We start from the raw sequence: 24065 nt of genomic DNA, 5'->3' as shown, positions 1-24065 counted from the left end.
CAGATGGGCTGGTTTTAATATTTCTGTAACTGCTGATCTGGGATTTTCACGCACGACAGTCTCTAAATTTTACTCCAAATGGTTACACCAAACAAACAATTTTGTCCCCAACAAAGTTTTTATTTTTTTCAAAAGTTAGTGTACTTGTTAACCAACACAAGTGTCTGTGAAGAGCATGCTTGAGATAAAATATGAGACAAGTGATGATTGAAGAAAACATGTGAGCAGAATATTTTTATTGGGTGTCATTTGCAATCAAGCTGTAATTTTAATATTAAAACAATGTGAAATATCAAGTCAAACTTCATTGTCGTTCAACAAAGAACGTAAAACAACAGTAGAATCTGTAACAGTAAAGAGACAGTAAAAGTGTCTTTCATCTAATCATCAACATACAGCATCAGCTTCTGTCTGACTGACTTGCAGCCTTTAACAGCAAAGATTTTCTCCTCTGGAGGAAAGAAAGGCATGTCTTTGGCCACTTTGTCAGCCAGATCATTGTCTTTAGTCATATTCAGGTGGGCCATTTCAGCCAGGACACACTGGCGCACATGCTTCAGTTCCAGAGGTAGGAAAGGTATAAAATGATCAATCAGATGATGATCTATGAGACTAGAGTGCCTAAATCCACCTGTAGAACTGACAAAATGAAAGGTATTTGTTGTAAGAATTTATAATATAATTTACATCTGGACATACTTCAGTTTTTTAATACATACATTTCTTAGCGTTGATGACATTTAGAAAAATCTGAGACTCCATTTCCTTGCTGTTTAAATGTATTTCTTCAGTCAATTTTAATATCTCTTGTCCACCTGTATTACTACAAATAAAAACAAGTTTATCATGCACAGGGTCACCATTACAAAATGTATTGCTGATAGATATGTTGACTGAACCTGCGGTTGAGAAACAAGCCCATCAGTTGTGTTCCTCACCTGAGAAAAATGAAGATTGCACTGTGGAATGACATTCCATCTACGCACATGGGAGTTTTAATCCAGAAATGGCTTTATGGTTTTGATCAGCTTTGGGTTCATCTTGTCCATTTCATCAAATATGAACATGGAGCGAGGAAAAAGTAATAATCTTTCATACATTTTTTGCCTTAGCCACTCCTAAATATACATGCAGATTCCAGTTAGAGTAATGTCATGGACATATTAAAAAATATTCTGTTAGTATTATATTATTTAACCATGGTAATGAAAAGCCATCAGTTTTTTAACTTGTGATTACTATGGTACTTTGTATGGTCTAGGTATGAAATTTGCCAGATGTACTTACTCTGTACTTGTCGGTCAGTTTTTTGTGCGGGAAATGATACTGGGATATAAATGTTTTAACATACATGCGATGTTTTTAGCAACATGATTTTTCCCTACACCTGTCGTCCCATGGAAAGAAATTACCAGTGGTTTAATGGGATTGCTGTCAGTCATAAACAACTTTACAGCTTTTAGTGTGACACTGATTGCAATGTGCTGCCCATAGAGAGATTGCCTTAAATCTGCCTTCAAACCGGAAAGATGTGAAGTGACAAGATATCAGTAAGTCAAAGATATTGTTTGTAGTTTGCAATGATAATTCACATCTTTGCTGAAAAACAAAACAAACAAAAAAACAACTAAGCTGGTTGGCTGGTGTTAGCTAGTCATTCAGCCTGGTCAGATAAAACATCCATGACCACAGAACCAGACGTCAATGTTGAATGAACAGAAAAAAAAGCAAAACAACGGAAATAAAACTATAAAAAAATGGCGACATTATATTATAGAAGCGCTTCTTCCAGACCTCATTCCGTTTCAGTTTCATTTCTGAAAGAAATGAAAAGCAAAAGTGACAGATTGCAAGAAGTGAAGTGCACTCACTCCCTCCAAATAGCCTACTAGGCACACAAATTCTCTGATCATTTACTCACCCTCATGCCATCCCAGATGTGTATGACTTTCCTTTTTCTGCAGAACACAAATGAAGATTTTCAGAAGAATATCTCAGCTCTCTTGGTCCATACAATGCAAGTGAATGGTGACCAGAGCGTTGAAGGTCCAAAAGCACATAAATGTATCATAAAATTAATCCATATGACTCCATTGGTTAAATCCATATCTTCAAAAGCAATATGATAGGTGTGGCCTAGATCAGTATTTAAAGGAATAGTTCACACAAAAATGAGTAAATGATGAGAGAATGTTCATTTTTGGGTGAACTATTGCTTTAAGTTCTTATTTTACTATCAATCTCGGGTGCGTTCCATTCCGAAGGGCTCATCCCTATGCCCTAATCCCTTCAGAGGGTTTAGTCTCCAGAGTGAGAGCTTTGGAGGGTTGAATGGTGTGGGCTCAAAAATATCTGTAATTCGGAACGCACATCAGCGTCATCTATCCAAGCCAAAGGAGCCGCTGCCGTTGCACAAAGGCTGACTCTAATGAACATCCCCTGCTCATAATCATAAAAATGTACACATGATTTTGCATTACTAATTAAAATCTTTATGACTTTATGAAAAATGTAAGCTCAATGTTTAAACATTTGTGTTAGAAAAAAAACAAAAAAAAAACAATAAGCATGTATGCTACAGTGCAATTACTAAATAAATAAAATGCCTTTGTGTATTAAACTCCTTTAGCATAACTGATCCAGAGAATTTACAGTAAAATAACACAAGCATTAACCAGTTTCAAACAAAAAGCCAGGGGTTTAAAATAACTTTTAAAAGTTCATATAATAATTATAAATATAAAAAAGCTTTTATAGACTATGGTGATGAAGGGATGTCACATGTTTTTGTTTAAAGAAACAGATTGCAGTTGCAGCTGGTTAAATTCACACTAAATTACACTTGGCAAACCTCCAAATTTGTGACAAATGTTCCGGTTCTGGTCAGCTTGGCAGCGAAGTGTCCATCATTTGAACCCTACTGAAATGCCCATTTCGAAGTGCCCTTAGAAGCAGCTATTTATGAGCCCTTCGATTTGGAATGACCCAAAGTCGTTCCAAAAAGTGCCCCTCGGAGGCGGATTTATCCCGTTTGGAATGCAGTGCTCCACTTTCACATTCTTCTTCTATTGTTTTTGGCAATTTGCATTCTTTGTGCATATCGCCACCTACTGGGCAGAGAGGAGAATTTATAGTAAAAATGGAATTAAATATTGATATTGCTTCAGAAGACATTGATTTAACCACGGTAGTCTTATGGATTATTTAATGCTGCATTTATATGCTTTTTTGGAGTTTAAAAAAATGTGGTACCCAATTCACATGCATTGTATGGACCTACAGAGCTTTCTAAAAATCTTTGTTTGTGTTCTGCAGAAAGAAGGTCATACACATCTGGGATGGCATGAGGGTGAGCAAATAATGAGAGAATTTTCATATTTGGGTGAACTTACCCTTTATGGCCAGTACAAATAACAGCATTTGTTGATTTCTTCTTGCACTGACTTACATGAGTGACAAATACCTACTCTTTTTTTATATATATACAGACTTCCCAACTTTGATCAAAAACCATTACTCAAAGCTATTTAGTTTAAGAATAAATTGTAAACTGAAACATACTGGGTCTGGACAATTAAATTGCTTAAAATGTTGCTGCCAGTCCAGTGGCGTAACTTGGATCTTACGGGCCCCAGTGTAAAGAACCTGTCGGGCCCACTCCTTGGGGAGCCTGGGTAGTTCATCGTCACCGGCCCCCTCTCACCCCGGGCCCTAGGGCAGCTTCTCACCCTGCCCTCCCTGTAGTTACGCCCCTGTGCCAGTCCCATAGTTGTGTATTAATGCAAGCAATTTTTGAGGGTTTTTCTCTAAATTATGCAAAATTATTAGAGAACATCTGTTTATTCCTCTCTCTCTCTCTCTCTCTCTCTCTCTCTCTCTCTCTCTATCAATCTATCCAGCTTCAACACTATACACATCTTTGCTTTATAAAGAGAATGACGTTCAGATGGATTTGCACACGTGGAGCTTTACTGATGTGATTCACAAAGTGATCAACAGATGGAGCTACATGCAAATATTTAAATATTCACATAAAAAAAAAAAAAGAAAATCAGAGGTCTATTATGGTCAACTCAGTCGCCACTGCTGTGGGTAAATACATGAAGAAGGCAATTCTAGCAAGTACAGAAAGTACTGGCTTCATGTTTACAAAATTTAATCAACACACACCGAGTTCCCTGTTGAATCATGATCAATATCATTTAATCTATCCACATGATATCCACAGATCTAGTCACTCTGTCGCCTCTAGCGGCTGAACACTGGTAGTGCAGCGGGAGCCCTTGACGAAAGGTGATTTGAATGAATGGAAAACGCTTTCCATGGCCGAGGCAGAGTAGAGGGAGCAGCACCAGACAAAGCAGCGAGTAACTTTTGCTCAGATGGTTGCTAGACGTGTCCCTCCAAAGATGTATTTACAGGAAACATAAGTGGTGCGGTAGATTCGGTACCATTCCGCCGGGATGAAAGCAATATTGGAGGAAATTTAAAGTCCGGCTGCTTGAATGGAGGAGCTTTTTCGGCTGTGCGGGTTGATGGGGCTTTTCAGTGCAACAGGTTAGAGTGAGTCTCGATATAATCAATAGACAACAGAATCGAATTCTAACTCTCTATCTAATTGGTGCATTGATCGTGAGTCGATATATTAACAGCTGCGATGCATAAATAACTAATAGGACTGACCAGTCTGTACACGCATACCGAACTATTAAAATTACAATGCAACATAATACTGTGAGATCAAAGGAGATGTAGCGAGATCAGGCCTGTTGTAAATCTGCATATATATAATGCATATGTAAATATGTTTCTAAGCCATGCACTTAAAATGTGCACAGATGCAAACGCATGAAAGGCAGTTTGTTGCAAACATTGATATGAACTTTGGTCTGTTTGGCTTCAAGTCATAGACAATGTGTTTACATTATAAACAGACTGGTTTTGCTTGGTGATTGCAAAAGATAAACAATGGCAGGAGTGTAGAGCTCGTTTTAACGTTGGGGGTAGTTTTCTGTACAACTTTGGTCATAGGATTGGCAATTTGAAGTTTTGCCAAAGTTTGGGGTGGAAGTGCCCCACCTGGGATCTACGCCCCTGGACACTTCAAGTATAGAGGCATTAAGAAGTATCTTTGAACAAAGGCAGTAAAGACAGTGTTTTCTCTTCAATCAACATGTCAGGAGTGCTATCTGACCACTGGTGACCCCTCAGCCAGCTGTTTTGCTGGATTTCAACCTCAACGCAGAGGACATAAAGGCAGAAAAAATGGTACCCAACAAGTGGACTTTACATCCAGTTCTTCACAAATCACCTCCTAAGAGTTGGCTTGGCATCCGACTACGTCTCAGTAAGGTTTTTTTCTTTTCTTTTTTTGTCTTAAAGGGATGGTTCACCCAAAAATAAAAATTCTGTGATCATTTACTCACCCTCATGCTGTTCCATACCTGTATGACTTTCTTCTATGGAACAAAAAGGAGAGACGCTAGGCAGAATGACTTATTCAATCACCATTCACTTTCATTGCTTCAATTTTCCATACAATGATTTAGGTGGCCATTCTTCTCATCATCTCTTATTGTGTTTGACGGAAAATAAGAAAGTCATATGTGGTTGTAGGGGTGGGCGATATGACCAGAATCTTATATCATGATATGAGTAATTTTATACCACGGTAACGATATACACCGATCAGCCACAACATTAAAACCACCTGCCTAATATTGTGTAGGTCCCCCTCATGCCCCAAAACAGTGCCAACCTGAATCTCAGAATACCATGCTGAGATTATATTCTTCTCACCTCAATTGTACAGAGCGGTTATCTGAGTTACTGTAGACTTTGTCAGTTCAAAGCAGTCTGGCCATTCTCGGTTGACCTCTCTCATCAACAAGGCTTTCCATCCACAGAACTGCCACTCACTGGATGTTTTTTTTATTTTTGGCACAATTCTAAGTAAACTCTAGAGACTGTTGTGTGTGAAAATCCCAGGAGATCAGCAGTTACAGAAATACTCAAACCAGCCCTTCTGGCACCAACAATCATCCATGCGATTATCTAATCAGCCAATCATGTGGCAGCAGTGCAGTGCATAAAATCATCCAGATACGGGTCAGGAGCTTCAGTTAATGTTCACATCAACCATCAGAATGGGGGAAAAAATGTGATCTCAGTGATTTGAACCGTGGCATGATTGTTAGTGCCAGATGGGCTGGTTTGAGTATTTCTGTAACTGCTGATCTCCTGGGATTTTCATGCACAACAGTCTCTAGGATTTACTCTATGAATGGTGCCAAAATGGTGCCAAAAACATCCAGTGAGTGGCAGTTCTGTGGACGGAAACGCCTTGTTGATGAGAGAGGTCAACAGAGAATGGCCAGACTGGTTCGAACTGACAAAGTCTACGGTAACTCAGATAACCGCTATGTACAATTGTGGTGAGAAGAATGCTATTCTGAGATGCGGGTTGGCGCTGATTTGGTGGCACAAGGGGGACCTACACAATATTAGGCAGGTGGTTTTAATGTTGTGGCTGATCAGTGTACAGTATATTGCAATATAGTAAATGTTTTGGTAAAATCAATCAAATTGGGTTAATATATTAAATAACCATATTGTAATGACTATATTTGGAAACTCCAGTCAGTAAATTAAATTCTTTCTAAATATATATCTTATATAATTTGGAACTGGAAAAACATAGTCAAAGAAAAAAAGTACAAAAATAAACACTTGTTTTTAAAAATCAACCTTACCAAAAAGCTAAATTTCACAGTATGTCACATTTCAATATGATGTTGTTATATTATTATTTTAAAATTTCCTGAAGAAACTCAAGATCTTCTCAAAGCAAATAATAGGATGCAGAATAAAAAATAAATGCAGGAAAATAAACACTTCTTTCAGAAAATATATATAAAAGAAATATAAACACTTCTTGCTAAAATTTTAGGTGATATTGAGGGTATTACGAGTGATTATTGTCATGCGATAGTTTGCAGATGAAATGTTTCTGCTTTGTGTCGGCTTTTGTGAACCCACACCACAGATTTTGCACCTTAATTTTCATGACTTGTTTGGGAGTCATCCCATTCGTGATTGAGTAGTGCGAGTTATCTATCTCTGCGCTCTCCTGTCTGTGGAGCACACATATCTGGAACCTGCTGGTCGCGCACACTTGCGAGCTCCAGAATTAGCGTGCGCCACATTCACGTGAAATACAGATGTGCACCTAATACGAGAAGCATATTTAGCACTTTTAAATGTCATTGAATTTGCTTGGGTCGGCTGCAAAAAGAAAATTTAAATGCTGGAAAAAAACATGTTTCATAAATTCACTCAGTCTCACGTGAAGCCCTACCCACTGATAGATAAGCCCATGCCATGCGCATATATATATATATATATATATATATATATATATATATATATATATATATATATATATCGCAATATAAACGATATAGCAAAATCTCTATCGATTGACACTTTATATTGTTTCCACGATATATATATATATATATATATATATATATAATCGTCATATCGCCAAGCCCTATGTGGTTGGAACAACAAGACTGTTTTGGTGAACTATCCATTTGCATTCTTGAAAATCTAAAGGTGTTTACTTTTAAAGGAATGTTCTGTGTTCAGTTAAAAGCATTTGTGGCCATGGAAGTGAATAGAGCCAATCCATAAACACTAAAATACACATAGTTTCTAAAGTATAGCCACAAGACTTAAACACAATAATGGTAACATGATTTAAGTCCGATAAAATTACTTGCTAACCTTATCTGTGTAAAGTTCTATACAATACCGGGATTACAGGGTTTTGTTGTCATGGCAACGAAGTTGTAATATTGGATATAACCACACAGATAAGCAATTTTATCATACTAGAATCATGTTAACACGGATAATGTTTATGTCTTGTGGCTATACTCTTGAAACCGTGTGTATTTGAATATTTATGGACTGGCCTCATTCACTTCCATTGTAAGTGCCTTACTTTAATGGCAATTTTTGCTTTTTTCAATCGATAAGTTTTGAAAGCCAAAATTACGTTTTGTGGAAATCATTATGCCACAAATGCTGTCGACTGAGTTTAACTTGTATTGAACCTGGCATATTCCTTTTATGCAGACTAGGTCAAGCCTAAAGTTTGCAATACCTCAGGACTGTGGCTTTCTGAAGGCTTAACTCTCATGCATTCATATTTTGAGATAACTTTATGCCCTTTAAAGATTCACTAATTATTACTTTCTTTTAACAACAAATTTGCCTCCCATTGTTACCTGCTTTAAAATCCTATATAGACAAGTCGGTAGTTACTAAGGTTTGAAATCGAACTTGCATATCCACACTTTGATTATAGTTAATTAACAATTGGTTCATAAGAGAGTCTGTAGAGCCTACCATACTGACATATACGTATATGTTACTGCTGTGTGTGTTTGTGTGCTGGATTGGTCTTGTGGCTGCTAGGATGTTCTGGATGGTTGGTAAGTTGTTTCCCCAAATTCTCTGTTATATATTTATCCATATGGCTTGGGTCTGTCCTTCAGTGTAACTCTATGGAATGTTTTCACTGCCCATTTTATCATCCACCAGGCAACAATCTTAGGTCTGAAAGTAATGATTATTTTGACAATAGATTAATCTTTGATTATTATTTGTTTCTTAATCGGGTAAAAAGCAACATTTTATTTCTTCTATTTTATATATATATATAAAAAAGTAAACAAATGATTGTATGCTGCACATTGTGTATTAAAAAGCTTTATATACATAATGTCAACATTGGATAGATGGGTTATTTTTGATCATCTAAGCATCTGGAACCTTTTGAAATTGACAGGTTTTTTCTTCAAGGTGCTGTGGGAAGATATTACTTTATACATTATGACTATACCCATGAGTTGAATACTTTACTGAGTTGGGACTGTTCTTCTAGTGAAAAATGTGTCCCCTACGCCATAACGTATATTGTTTTCTTTTCATCAGGCTCTTAATTATTTAGATAATCTTTAGAAATACAATGTCAAACCAGGCTAGTTTGTTTTCTAATATCAAACATCAGTAAAACGAAACAAATATAGCCTAATACACAGACATGAGGTAAACATTATCCATAATTTATTCATAATTCTTGGAGGTCAAGACTTTAAAATCTTTTATTATACTTGCCCTTATGTTTAGCATACTTCCTCAATTCTTTTACAGTGGCGTTTGCAATAATATATAATACATAACATCACGTAGGCCCATGGATGGCTCCTCATTAGTGGTTTGGTCAATGTAGCTAGTCTTTATATATATAAAAAAAAACTATTTATAGAATTATTATAGTATTTGTTATGGAAAATAATAGCCTAAACCCTTTTAGAAACACCACGTTTGTAATAAAATGAAGTCTAACGCTGTGTCTCAGACAGCTCCCTATGTCGTGAATCAGTATATTGCGAACACAAATTCGGGCACTGGTAAGGGTACTGATACACTGAACAATGGGACATTTATGACTCAATCACCTGCGATACGTTAACGAGCTCACGCATAAAAGTGCAGCTGTTATTAATCAGCACCACCGCTGTAGAAATGACACTGGCTGTGTCTCGTTTGGAAGGCTTCGTCCTCCGGAGGTCGCATTTGTCGGCGCATACGTCATCAAGGTTGTCTCATTTCATAAAAGCGAGTAGGACACTTCGAATGCAGCCTTCGAATGCGACCTTCTTTCATGGGAATTCGGAGGATGCATGAGGCATATCCTTCGTGGGCACTCACAACCCACAATTCTTTGCTTCAACGGAAATGTCTAAAACAAATGACGTCAATTTGCCCGTAAATATGATGTTCAAACGCAAGTAATGTTAATTCCCAAGTTGAAGTAGATGGGTGCAGAGTATATAATATGTATAATTATATTAATATATAATTAAAATAAAGTATTAGACTAAAAGTACACCTGTAAAATCTATTTTCTTTTCTCTTTACATCATTATAAATCTCCTAAAATGTACCTCATACATTTCCTTCTACAGGGACTTCGTTCTCTTCTCACTCAAAGCGCTCGCACTTGTTAAATAGTGGCGTGCTGTCATAGCAACCATGTTATGTTCCGTTTCCGTTTGTCCCACGAAGGCCGTCTCTTTTAAACGAGACTTGTTTAAAGGAGGATGCTCGGTATACCGCAGCCTTCAAAGGATGCATCCTACCTAGCATGCAGCCTTCCAAACAAGACACAGCCACTGTCGTTCATTTTCCTTGAAGATATTCAAACGTACAGTGTTATTATAACAGATAAATAGCATAAAGAAATAAAAATATATAGGAATGTATTTTAAACCTTCTTTTATCAACTGAAATATTTAAAAGATTGTTTCACTTTCATGGCAATTATGAATGAAAGACTCTTTTATAGAGAAAATAATGCTTGGACTTCACAGTTTTACACTTGTGCTCATCATCTAAAGACTTGAGAGACTTCAGAAGACATGACAATGTTTCCGGTAAGGGAATATAGTGAGCAACGGTGCTCCCTGGTTGTGGGATTTTTTTAGGGAGCGAACGTTTCAGTGCACTGGAACAATTTTGCGATTGAGACAGCCCTAAAAGTATATCAGTGCAGTAGAACAGCAACAAGGATATCAATTAATGTTGGGGACAGTCTTGCCATATCTGATTATTGGGGGGGGACTTGTCCCCCTCAATGTATATTGTGGTTATGGCCCTGCGGTGGATTGTGAGACATGCATGTGAAACCAGGCTTTAATCGTTATGCACAGATGCATGTTTCAGATGAAAAGCAAATTTAGTGCTTATAAAGCGTAGAACGTGAGATGACACAACACGTGTGATGACACGTGAGGTGGCACAACATTTTGCATGGGTGGATGCTGCAAAAATTTGAATGCAAGAAAAACCTTGTTTATTACACGGCACAGTTTAATAAAAATTGATTGTGCTCCCTTTCTCTGTTGCTATCAGTTTGATTGACACAGATGCATGCGCGCTCGCTTGGTCATTGAAGTTTGACAAGACTCGCTTGTGGTGAAGACAAACAGGTTTGCCAGATTGAAATACAAGCCTGATTTTAAATTCATAACATATACAGTATACATTGTAAAACATAGAAATTAACTGATAAGTTATCACTGCAGAGAAGCATATCATAAGTGGATCAAACAAGCACTCTGTCAATGTACCTGACGTAGCAACTGGTCCACATTAAAATGTACGCCTATGATCTTCTTTGAAGTGTTTAATGTAAAGTGCTCCCGTGCACTGGACAACTGGTCATGTTTTTTCAGCTTCAACATATCTCCATCATTTTGCAAATGAGTTTAATCATGTAAGCGCATTTTTTACTACTTTAAAGTGCAGGGTTCCAGGCTAGAAAAATTACTTAGGAGCCATTGGCTCCTAAACTGAAACATTAAGGAGCCAAATGGCTGTTTTTAGTAGCCAAATCACAGATTTTCTCGATTTAGATTGCTGTTCAGAAACAAGATAGAAAGCCATAGAAAAGGAAGTTGGCTGATAACCCATTCATCGAAGGTTTAATAAACAGTATATAGAGTTGAGAAGATACGTTTGCATTCCCTTTTGTCTCATAAATGTTCACACCCCTTTCATAATTTTTACAAATAAGAGATAAAAGATTTTTTTTTATTTAGTACTGCTCTTCAGAATCTACATTACAGATAATTACATAAAGTATGCACATATTAGTGTGTTGTCTTCTTGAGCATCAATGAATGTTTGCACATTGTGTAATAGTTGTGTACAAGTCCCTCAATTGTCCCAAGTGTCAAAAGCTTGATTTTATATATATATATATATATAGTGTGTGTGTGTGTGTGTGTGTGTGTGTATTATATATATACACTGGTGGCCAAAATGTTAGAATAATGTACATATTTTGCTGTTTCGGAAGGAAATTGGTGCTTTAATTTACCAAAGTGGCATTCAACTGATCACAAAGTATAGTCAGGACATTACTGAAGTAAAAAACTGCACCATCACTATTTGAAAAAAGTCATTTTTGATCAAATCTAGACAGGCCCCATTTCCAGCAGTCATCACTCCAACACCTTATCCTTCAGTAATCATGCTAAATTGCTAATTTGTTACTAGAAAATCACTTGCCATTATATCAAACACAGTTTAAAGCTGTTTCATTTGTTAAACGAAGCTTAACATTGTCTTTGTGTTTGTTTTTGAGTTGCAACAGTATGCAACAGACTGGCATGTCTTAAGGTCAATATTAGGTCAAAAATGGCAAAAAAGAAACAGCTTTCTCTAGAAACTCGACAGTCAATCATTGTTTTGAGGAATGAAGGCTATACAATGCTTGAAATTGCCAAAAAAACTGAAGATTTCATACAAAGGTGTACACTACAATCTTCAAAGACAAAGGACAACTGGCTCTAACAAGGACAGAAAGAGATGTGGAAGGCCAGATGTTCAACTAAACAAGAGGATAAGTACATCAGAGTCTCTAGTTTGAGAAATAGACGCCTCACATGTCCTCAGCTGACAGCTTCATTGAATTCTACCCGCTCAACACCAGTTTCATGTACAACATTAAAGAGAAGACTCAGGGGTACAGGCCTTATGGGAAGAATTATAAAGAAAAATCCACTTTTGACACAGAAAAACAAAAATAAAAGGTTAGAGTGGACAAAGAAACAGACATTGGACAACAGACAATTGGAAAAGAGTGTTATGGATCTTAACCCCATTGAGTTTTGTGGGATCAGCTAGACTGTAAGGTGCGTGAGAAGTGCCCGACAAGACAGCCACATCTATGGCAAGTGCTACAGGAAGTGTGGGGTGAAATGTCACCTGAGTATCTGGACAAACTGACAGCTGGAATGCCAACGATCTGCAAAGCTGTCATTGCTGCACATGGAGGATTTTTTATGAGAATACTTTGAAGTAGTTTAAGAAGTTCTGAACATTTTTTTTTTTTAAATTGTAAAAGTATTTTTTCACGTTATTAATGTCCTGACTATACATTGTGATCAGTCGAATGCCATTTGGTGAATAAAAGTAACTATTTCTTTCCATAAGAGCAAAATATGTACATTATTCCAAACGTTTGGCCACCAGTGTATGTATGTATGTCTGATTGCTTAGAAAAGTAGTAGCACACCTCAACAAGCTGCACAATTTTAGGTATCATTTGTACCTATATTATAGTTTATTGTGGTGGAAATAATGACTTTGGGACGATTGTAATTTTTTTTTAATTTGGTATAAACTTGGAATAGTATTTACACAATACTAAACAATAAATTTGTAATGGCTTATGTTAACTTGTTTAGGTGTCATAGTAAACCTGTAAAAATAAATGTGTTTATAACTGATTTTTATAGATTAGCCATAGTTAAGCCATTTAAAAACCAAATACTTTTATTTTTTTACCATTTTGTACTTTTACAGATTGTTTGGCACACATACATTTATTCAGCCTTTGTGATGTAACTGAACATTTTCTATCTCCCACTTCATTATATTGACCTCTGCAATGGTGATAAGATTAGCTGATCAGTCTGAATAAAAACACAATAGTGCAGGTTATTTTTAGATAACGCCAGAGGCTTCTTAACTCAGCGGGGACTGCCAGTTACCCTTAGTGTACCAGGACACTCAAGCCGCCCTGAAATACACTGATGTAATCTCCGAGCATCTGGTGTTTAAAGCATGTCTGGAAAGGAGCTTCTGGCTTACTCACGTTTGATTAGTTGTTTTAACAGCTGGATCTAGTGGTTTTTTCCCCTCATTTTGCATGCATGCTGTCATCTGACTGTGACCTTTTTGTAGTTTGATGTGATTACTGACAGTCTTCTTTGCATCAGTGTTTAAGACTGTGTATTAAGTTGGGTCCTCTTGGTTCCTTCGGTAATTCTTTCCCCCAAACACTGGCAAATCCTTAGAGCTTAATCTTATTATCTGAAGTGTCATTGAGTATTTATTTACCAGTTTGTCTTTCTCTTAGCAAAATTTGGTTTGTCCAATGGTGGTCAGGTTTTCTAAACGTAAATAAATGGTTAAAGGGATAGGTAACCTAAAATGAACATTCTTTCATCATATACTCAACCTCAAGTTGTTCCAAACATGATGTCGGAATTTTCAATTTTGGGTGAACTATCCCTTTGGGACTGTGCAATTAGTATATTGGTCTTTTTACAGGTCTTGATCTTGGTTGAAGAGGTTGTACAACTATTAGGATACTTGAATGAATGGTATTTGCAGCAATGTAGCAGTGAACTTGTAGCCGGAGCTGTTTGGTTTGTCTGATGGAGCACTGCTGTTGGCACCTTGAGGTGATATTTGTTCTCCTTCAGTCAGGTCCCAGTTGTGATGAGTAATGATCATTTCAGTAATGAATGTTATTTTACTTCTGGAGGAATGAAGCTGCAAAGACCAGAGTACCTGGAGTACACTAGTGGAAATGCTAGATTTTATAAGTTTTCTGAATAAAAAACTCATTGCCACAATGCTCCGGGTGTGAGTGGTGAAGTGCATTGCTAAGCAGTTTCCTGGATGTTCTGGGTAGTTGCTATGTGACTGTTTACTGGCCGTAGTCAAAAGATCCCACCTGAAAATCTCTTTGATATTCTGGTCCTTAGATATGGCTTGGTTCCCTCCTTCAATGTAACCCTAAAGTCTCGGTCACATTTACCTTTACATGGCGAAATTCCATGGACGAAGAAGTTAAAAATGATTTCCTTGTCCATTGTGAATATTCAGCGTAGGTGTTTACGAAGCTCCGCCCACACAGAGGTCACTGCCAAACTAAGCAACTTCCTATTGGTCAACGCGGTGAATTCACCTGTCAAAGTTAACCAGACTTGAACTCCACGTGAAATCCGTGCCACAAGAAGTCCATCGTGTGAAATTCACAATTGTGTGGATTTCCATTGAAATGACTGTATTTCGCCCGATGAATTTTGCCATGCAAAGTTAAATGCGACCTTCGCCTCTTAAGGGATTTTTTTTTTTTTTTTTTTGCCCATTGTTCACCTGTTGGAAAAGTAATGACACACCTTTCCTTAACAAGTTATGTGATTTGATGTATCATGAAGAAGAATGAAAAAAATAAATTGTTGTTAGACTGGTAGTTACCTTAGCATGTACATAACAATCATAAATGACCGAAACAATCATACATTATGCAGCTGGCTTAAGCCAAATTTTACAAATCAGCAGTATTGACCATTTTCACGAGTGCCATTTCTATAATGTGACCAAATGATTAACTGTGCAGATCTAAAGCAGAACCTGTAACCCTTGTATGTAATAGACTAGCAATGAACATGATGTTGTTCATTAGTGGAATGGCACGTTTTCGTCTCTCCTTTCATCCGTGTGCTGATTACAGAAGATTAAAAGGGGCCTTTGGCTTGATTTCATGCCATCATGTAGTCTCTCACCGTCTACTGCTTTGCTAGTCCAGCCTTCTACCCCCACCCAGCTTAAGTCCGTTTAGGTGGATCTCAGCATTGCGTAAATGATCTTGTCCTTGCCAAGGATGAGCTCTGTAATATGTGCTTGTGTAAGGAGAAAGAAGGTCTAACTTTTCATTAGGTAGCTAAACACTGTGCTGTTACAGTAACAGTAACAATTTAGGGATTCTAAAAAAAACAGGGTTCGTGTGAAAGGCAAATCAGTCATTTTAATAGCTATCCTCCAGGTGAAAGGTACAAGAAGTCTGACAGTCTAAAGACTAGGGTATACTTTGTTTTTCCCCATGTCATTCCGTCTCATGCACGGTCGAGCACACATCTTTTTAAAGTAAACTCTTTTGACTGCGAGCCCATACTGATGCATTTAATGCATGCACACTACGACTGCTTTATAATACTTTTTTAACACAGTCAACGGCAGGCGCATGTGCCAATGACATTTCTAGATTTTCTAGTCTTTCAGGGTAAGCATAGCATATTAGGGCTGAATGATTTGGTCCAAAAAATCTAATTGGGATTATTAAAAAAAAATTTCGATTTGCAATTTGAACTGCGATATGATTATTAACATTTAAAAGTCAGTAAGTGTTTCCTTCTGACCAAAATTAAGTCATGGGCAAACATGCTCTACTGCCAATAGAAATACTGTTCAAGAAAGGTTGTTCACATGGGCCATTGGTATAGCCAGAAACACATTTGATTTTATGTGTGACTGCAAATATAAACAGAAAAAAGAATACTTATGTTACATTAATTATTGAGGCTATATGAAAAAAAAATATAACAATGTCTGACGAAGCAAACCAACAAACAGACGTTATGTAGACAATTGATTTAGCATATTAGGTTTGCTTACATATCATATAACAGGAACTGTTAATAATGAATAAAAAAGGAAATTGGTCACCTAAATGGGCGATCTCTCCACCTGTCAACACCATGGAGGCTTGTAAGAAAACACACTACTTCAATCCTTCGGCATAGTACTCACACCCATACTGCCTCCCACTCACATTTCTGCACTCAAAATGTATTACATAAACTAATACACATATTCGGCTAGAGTAGAGTATTCAGTTCCACTGATATTTCCTCTTACACGCTGAAGTTTGAGGAAAAATCCTGAATTGATTGTCTTGGTTATAAGATGAAATTGGTTTCTTAGGGCCTAGTTCTTCAGCACTGTTCAATTTAAAAAGCTGCAAGTTCAAAGCATGGTTCGGATTACTACCATATGTCTGCAAAGCCAGATTCCAAGAGCAAGCCTGCCCCAGCTGTACCCTCTAATTTCTTATCCCAAAATTGGACATCCGAATAGCTGTGCTACATTGTCCCTCCTCTCCAACTGTACGTTCTCACACTAATTCTTCACTGGATAACTGGAGCAACCTTACTACAACACAAAATGAGCCATATTACTTTGACATTGGGGAAATGCCACATTTTAAATGATCTCATATAAAGCCATCACAAACAGAAGTGGATATGATGACATTCTAAGTATGCATCCACCTCTTCTTTGAGTGGTGCTTTTCTTTGTGGGGCACGCATCTTATCGGGAGCCTGTTTTGGCTGGTGTCCATCCACTGAAACAGCTGACATTGTTGTAGACAATAATGTAGTCACACGGCATTCGTAACCCATAAATCTCTACCCAGAAAGGAGGAATGGGTTTCTAATCAATGCAGAAACATTTCTGACTTTTATAGTTTGTGCAAATCACAGACAAAGTTCACTGCCTGTGTAGGAGGGGTTTGCAAGAGAGCTTTGTTTCTCAAAGACTGGAAGTTATTGGCCCAGTCTGTCAATTCTAGAATGCACTTTACTTCTGTATGAATACAGCATTTGTTTGGTTGGTTGAGTAGGCCGAACACCCTCTACCAACCAGTTCTCTTTGCCCACCAAACTTGTCCTTGTAAAGTTGGAAATACTGATTGCTTGGCAAAGAAAACACTGAAGAGCATCTACTGAGATGAAGTCTAAAAAGGAGCATAATCAACCTCTCAAAAAGGCAAAATATTATTGAGGGGACATTCAATCAATTTTGGAGTCTAGAGGACTAAGGCAACTTTTCCAGGGCATCTTGTCTTGACGTTCCTTCTTCGGCAGGCTGTTTGGGATAGTGTTCATATACAGTTTGAGAGGAACTTGAAGGAAGGAACCAGACATTCGTTCTCAGTTGTGATTTATTGTCTAGTGCTACATTTGGTTGCAATGAAATGGGTGCCAGGATTTGCTTGGATTTGGAACCCAGTTATGGTTTTGGCATGCCTAGTTGCACACTTTTATGGTTTGGAACTCATGAAGCTGGATCAAAGGGAAGTTTAATTGATAGAGAAGATGAGGTAACCCCAGGTGCCTGCTTTATGGCGAATTGTTCGAGATTGACTATATCCAGTCTAGTGTTTATTGGGCACATTGGAGGTGGATGTAAAAGATGCCGCATTAGATGTTGAGTGTTTGTTTATTGTGCAAGTGGGTATTATTTTCTTGGAAAGTAGCCTTTAAAAGACTTTTAAGATCAGTTAGTGGGGTGCTTATTTTTTAGTTAGCATTTACAGCTTTGTACTTTACAATGTTCCTTCACTGGAGGAAACGTGGCGCTTATGAGCTCGAGACCCTCCCATCCTCACTGACCGAGCAGGGGGCTGAACGGTACTCTTGGTCCTTCTCTCTAGATGTCATCCATGATGTCTATGGTAAGGATGACACTACTTACCCCAAATACTCCCACCCTTTGTACAGGTATTAACCAGCATAATTGAATTGTCTGCTTTATTACACTAAAGCAGAAACCAATAATGTATTGCCAGTGTTGTAACTTGGCATTATCACTTATAAGAGAATTTTGTTTGCACAGACAATCAATTGTGACAAAGTTTGAGGAAATCTTTACTGAAATAATTTGGAGACATGGAACCCTCAAAATAGAAATCTGAACCTTGCGCAATACACTTTCTTGCATTAAAAAACAGCTACACGGAGCGCAATGGAATTGAACAGAATCCTGCTTGGACTTTATATGAGCAACCTCCGAGACATGAGCTCTTGTCAAATATAATCAGGTAGTAATTACATTTTCATAATAAAAATTATGAACTCAATTCGGAGGTTGCATTATACCTCTAAAATTAAATTTTTACTCCACTTAATGGTTAGGTTTAGGGTTGGGATTTGGGATTGGAGCTAGAGTTAGTAAATTATGCAATTCTGTTGAATGTATTACATCATTTACAACTAAAAAAAACTTGCTTTTAGCACCCCTCTGTGGAAATTTCCCCTAGAAACTGGAGCCTTTGTCACTGAATTCACAGTATGATCAGTCTAAAAATGCAGCACCCAAATTAAAACCAGTACCCGCTAAAAATGTCAAAACTAAAATATAGGATATATACAGTATGTAAAAAAAAATAGATAAACGAGTCGACATCACTACCCTACTAGTCGGATGTTGGATGACTAGTCAACTAATCGATCATTATGACCCATCCATACTAAGTGTTCTTGCTTATCTATATTCCCTATGCCAGTAATGTTAGTAAATAATGTTATTGGGCACAATATTTTTTATGAGCCCATCATTCAGACCTCATTTCTTTATTTGTTTGGCTCAAAACTTGACTCAAAAGACATTTTGGACACATAAAGTGAGATGGAAAGCTGCATCATAGATTATTTTCTTTGATCCCTATCTTTCATAAGACCTTTAATTAAGACTGAGAGCCACTCTGGCCATTGAGGCCTAGAGAAGAGGAGCATACTTGTGTTTCTAAGTGCATACTTTTCTTCCCAAATGCTGTACTGTAGCTAATTAGTCTGAGGGATTATAATGGGGATCAAGACTCAGTTTGGTGTTTGAGTTTGTAATGGCGATCAGAAAATGTCACAAGATCATAGAACACTATGCAATCGTCATATGAGGCCCATTTATGTGAGATTAGCTCTAATAGTGCCTTAAGAATGTTCATGTTATGTACTTGGGCTTCAAGTGTGTGAACATTGAATATTATGGGTCATGTGTGTTAAGCAAAAATGTTAAATAGCTGGTGAATATGGCTGCAAATGCTGATGGGGTCGGAGTTGTTGCTGGTAGTTTTCTAGCAGGAAAACTCTCAAACAAGTAAAACTTCCATGTTTTGGTTTATTTTACAAGACAAAATATTCCGTAGTGCATGTTTGCTGTGTCTTAATGTATGTGGTTATATCTGAATGAACAGTTTCTGTTTCTTCTTATTTCCTGAATGGTTTGAGGATGAAAACACTTTAAACCAGATTTTTCTGTCACATCCCACACACATCTTTGCCACTTGTCGATGTACCAGTTGGCTGCATCTCTGACAGTCGACCAAAACACCTTATACCCTGGCGGACTGCTGCCGTCTGCCATCTGTCTTAGACACCTTGCATTGCATAACACTCGCCAGTGTCTCCAGCAGACGGAGGGGTCAGCCTTTCCTTTAGAGTAAAGCACGTGAACCAGGCAAGACATCAGACAGTTCCAGTAGTGTGCCAGCTGACTACGGGGTACAGAACAGAGGGATAAATTCAGGACTGATCTAAAGCATTCCTCACATTCCTTATAAAAGCCTGTACAAAAGCTATAGGTAAACATGCTGTTGGAAAGCTCCACTCTGCCTATACATGGTAAACATGGTACTGTTGAGGTCGAGGGTCCTCTGTGTGGTCCTGTTTGAGGAAGAGTCTGATAAAGCTATGAGGTTGTGGGACAGTGAGTTGGGAACTGTACCCATTTGTCTCATGGTTCACTAATTTGAATGATTATTTGAGGTCAATGTAGGCAAGCGTTTACTATTACTAATGCTCATACATGTAAGGGATTTGAAGAAACCACTAACCCTAAGTATTTAACTTTGGCACATTACTCATTCCAAACTGTATGGTCTATGGATATCAATGATGCCTCAAATCATGCAATTTGTTTAGGAGAAGTGTGATATTACTTTAAGCGATAAGACTCATGATTTTTACATGGTAGACGATAAAACTGGTGAAACAATTCCATACATTTTACATTTACAGGAACTCGGCCATATCTAGCACCAGAATGACTTGGAGGTGGGTTCTGTTGACTTGGACCAGTAAGCAACCACATATTAACATGCTAAAAATCACTCTGAACACCTTTAGCTGGCTCTACACTAGCAGACTCAAAACAACTTGTTTTGGCCGAGGGTGTCACACATGTAGACTGTTTTGCTGAGATCTTGCTCCCTTCAGTCAGAGGTATGACACACTTGCTGATTAAAAATGGTGGATGGGTGACACACATAATGACTCACTGCAACTCTCAATGACAAAGTAACAACATGCATAAAATTGCAATTGCAATAGAGTGATTTGGGGCATTTTCAGACCTGTAGCTTGCTTGATTGTTCCAAAGCAGGGGCTAAAATAGTTACATCTTACAATGTTGCATTTTCTTTATGGTTCGGTTGGCTTGCACAAGGTTATATTTAAAAATGCACCAAAACTGTAAAATATCCGTCAAGGTTATTTTTATCTGTCATTAGTTGATTTTGTATTATTTCTGCAGAATGACAGAATCACTATGGATTTTAATCAGTGTTTGTGATGAAATGCTGAGTGTGATTTAAAAAAAAAGTTCAGATCAGTTTGTCATCTTGTCAGTTCTTCTCCGTGACAGAATTATTTTGTCCAAAACATATTTTTTCAGTGCTTGAAACCATTAACTCAGCAGGGAGTCCCGACGGTCAAGTGATTAACACCACCCGCTGAGAGGTGCTAATGGGCGCTCTGTCTCCCTCTGCCTACCCAGTGGTTATGTTAATGAAGCTAACACCTGAAAATCTTTGGAAAAATCAGCTAGTGTAGAGCCAGCTTGGCAACCCTATAGCAATGCTCTGGCAACCACATAGCAACATGCCGAAAACACACATAGAGCACCTTATCAACCCCATATAACGCTCTGGCTACCACATAGCAACATACTCAAGAATAGCAAGAATATTCACAGATCTCTCAGCCGGGGTGTTGACGATGTCATTTATTTATTTATTTATTTTTATAAAAATATTGTGAACATATTTCTTGCATATTGCCCAGTGCTAGGAGGGAATAAAACAAATGTATTCACACACATTCAAAGTCATTACCCTTCCGAAGCAGCTGAAATGGGATCTGGGATGAAAGGTAATAAAACACCAACAGTAAACCCTCAAAAACCAAAATAAGTGATGTATTTTCCCGGACAACGAAATACCTGACCGGTAGCCCATGATGGAGAGAATGCACGGATGAAGTAGGTTTGTTGCCAAAGAGATGTTGCCCTTCATAACTGTTGAAAAGCCATCTTTCAAAAAGTTGAAATTTTTTTTTAGTTAAAATAAATAAATAAAACTTCAAAGTTTGAAATCAAGCTGCCTTGCGTTATTGTGTAGGCTATTGCTTAACGAAAATTATCCAATTGTACCACTTAGCGTCCAACCAGTGGTAATACCGGTGTTAGTCGGTTTGAACGTGAACACCACACTGGTGTGAAAATTATGATATCGTGGCAAGCCTAGCAGACATGTTAGCATCACATGACCAGCTGAATACTACGTGCTTAATCTCAGTAACTGCCATATTATTGGATACTTTCATTCATGGATTAAATTAATCCTGGTTTACTGTGCATAGTGAATTTCTACAATGGCACTGCTAACTTAAAACTACTATGTTTGAATGATGCAGCATCCAGGCCACTAGGTGTCAGTGTAAGCCAATGTAAGCCACTTCTACATAAGTTTATTAAAAGTAATGACTGATAGAAATTTGGTTCTTCCTGTTGATTGTATTAAAGCCATCTTCATTTTAACGGGCTGTTCATACCAAACACATTTTTGCATCCGTCCTGTGTAAATAAGCTCTAGGTGGACCTCTTTGACCATTGCGTAGCATCTCATATTGGAGCCATGCTGGAAAAAACAATGCCCTTTATTTAAAGCTTTAATGTCCCGTATTTGGCTGGTAGAAATTTGGCAGGCAACCCTATTGGCAACCACATAGCATCATACTAAAAACCACACAGGACACCTTTGAAACCGCATGGTAATGCTTTTTAAACCCTCCTGCCACCCTAGCAAAATAATGGCGAATTTTGCATGGGCAAACACCACTTAAGTTTTCTTAAGAAGAGGTAAAAACCTAGATATGGATTTTGTTATTTAGCCAATGTGTTTTTGAACCCACTTTGGCTTTAATTGGTCACAAATACTGCATCACTGACCACATACACATTCTGTCTCACTGTGTTTGTGTGTGTGTGTGTGTGTGTGTATGTGTGTGTGTATGTGTGTGTATGTGTGTGTATGTGTGTGTGTGTGTGTGTGTGTGTGTGTGTGTGTGTGTGTGTGTGTGTGTGTGTGTGTGTGTGTGTGTGTGTGTGTTGACAATGCATGTGCCGCTAGCTTGGTTTTATTTGTTTGTTTTGGGTCTAATCAGCAGTGCTGAGGTCAGGCATTCCTGTCCATGTTAGACTGAGAGAGAGCACGGGAACAGGATGAAGTTCAAGAGAGAGGGAGAGCACATTGAATATTGTTGAGTAAGGCTCTTCAGTCCTTGGCATTTTAAGATGGTCAAGTCTCTTTAGTAATATTTTAAAGGGATATTTCACCCAAAGCTTGTTTCCAATTAATTTCTTTCTTCTGTGGAACACACACACACACACACACATACACACACATATATATATATATATATATAAGAATATGAGGTGTTTTTGTCCAAAAAATTAAAATGCAACCAATGGGGTCCAAAAGTTTCAAGCTCCAAAGAGGACATACAGGCAGCATAAAAGTAATAAATATGGATTGATTGGTTTAAAAGTGCTGTAAGCGATTGTTATTTTTTTATGGAAATACAGAAAATGTTCCTTCTCCCTGAAAGATATCACTGAAATAATTGTCCTGAGATATCTCACTCTGTGATAGCACTAGACTGTAAACAGCAAACAAAAATGTAACCACGGGCCGTGTCTTTGAAGTGCTTTCTGCCTGTCAGTCATTTTGCGCATTCTTAAAGTTTAGTAGTTGAAGTGGAACATTCAGGTTTAATGTCATATTTAGATTCATAACAGTTGTCAGCTGAGTGTGCTATTTTGCTACTGTTGTATTTTACAACCGCACTACTGCTCTACAGTTCCGTGAAGGTCTCAGCGCTATCTTTGGAGGGCGGTGTTTTGGAAAGAGTTCCAGAGCAGCTAAAATCACTTACAGCACCTTTAATTCAGGTCTTATGAAGTGATACAATACATTTTTTTTTTTTAAAGTCCTTATTCACTATAAATCTTGACATCCACAGTCTCCTTGGCGCATTTATGAGAGAAGCTTTCATCAGCTTCCCCTCCCCCCGCTTAACAACTTGAAGGGGGCCTCAGCGGACCAGCGACCCCATTGGCCCAGAGGCCCCTGGCCATAAACTCTCGATTTTCGTAATGGATTTTTTATTCGAGAAGAAGAAATGCACATAAACTATGATGTAAACACATTTACAGAATAAACTCCTATAAAATGTATTAGTAATACAAGATGCACACTGAATAGCTCATGTGACTGAATAGGGCTGGGCGAT

General features: G+C 37.8%; 2 protein-coding genes across 4 annotated transcripts in view; one reads left to right on the top strand and one right to left on the bottom strand.

Annotated features, from left to right (window-relative positions):
• Nucleotides 1-380: 380 nt before the first annotated feature.
• On the bottom strand, nt 381-1100 carry tor1l2 (torsin family 1 like 2). The gene is given in 4 exon segments (XM_051662253.1): nt 381-631; nt 720-823; nt 939-988; nt 990-1100. Coding segments are annotated over 4 exon segments (516 nt in total).
• Nucleotides 1101-5134: 4034 nt separating this feature from the next.
• plekhg5b (pleckstrin homology domain containing, family G (with RhoGef domain) member 5b) overlaps nt 5135-24065 on the top strand; it is a 91263-nt gene continuing 72332 nt past the window's right edge. Inside the window, exon 1 of one of the 3 annotated variants that reach the window (XM_051661852.1) lies at nt 5135-5347. In XM_051661852.1, the coding sequence (XP_051517812.1) occupies nt 5266-5347 (82 nt within the window). In that variant the 5' untranslated portion in view covers nt 5135-5265. Of the gene's footprint in view, nt 5348-18048; nt 18173-24065 lie in introns of those variants that run through there. The other 2 variants (XM_051661851.1, XM_051661850.1) reach the window with 2 other exon arrangements.

This window comes from Myxocyprinus asiaticus, chromosome 29, assembly GCF_019703515.2.
Source record: "Myxocyprinus asiaticus isolate MX2 ecotype Aquarium Trade chromosome 29, UBuf_Myxa_2, whole genome shotgun sequence".
In the NCBI taxonomy this organism is placed as follows: domain Eukaryota; kingdom Metazoa; phylum Chordata; class Actinopteri; order Cypriniformes; family Catostomidae; genus Myxocyprinus; species Myxocyprinus asiaticus.
The sequence above is the reverse complement of the archived record's forward strand: the minus strand, read 5'-3'. Positions and strand labels throughout refer to the sequence as shown.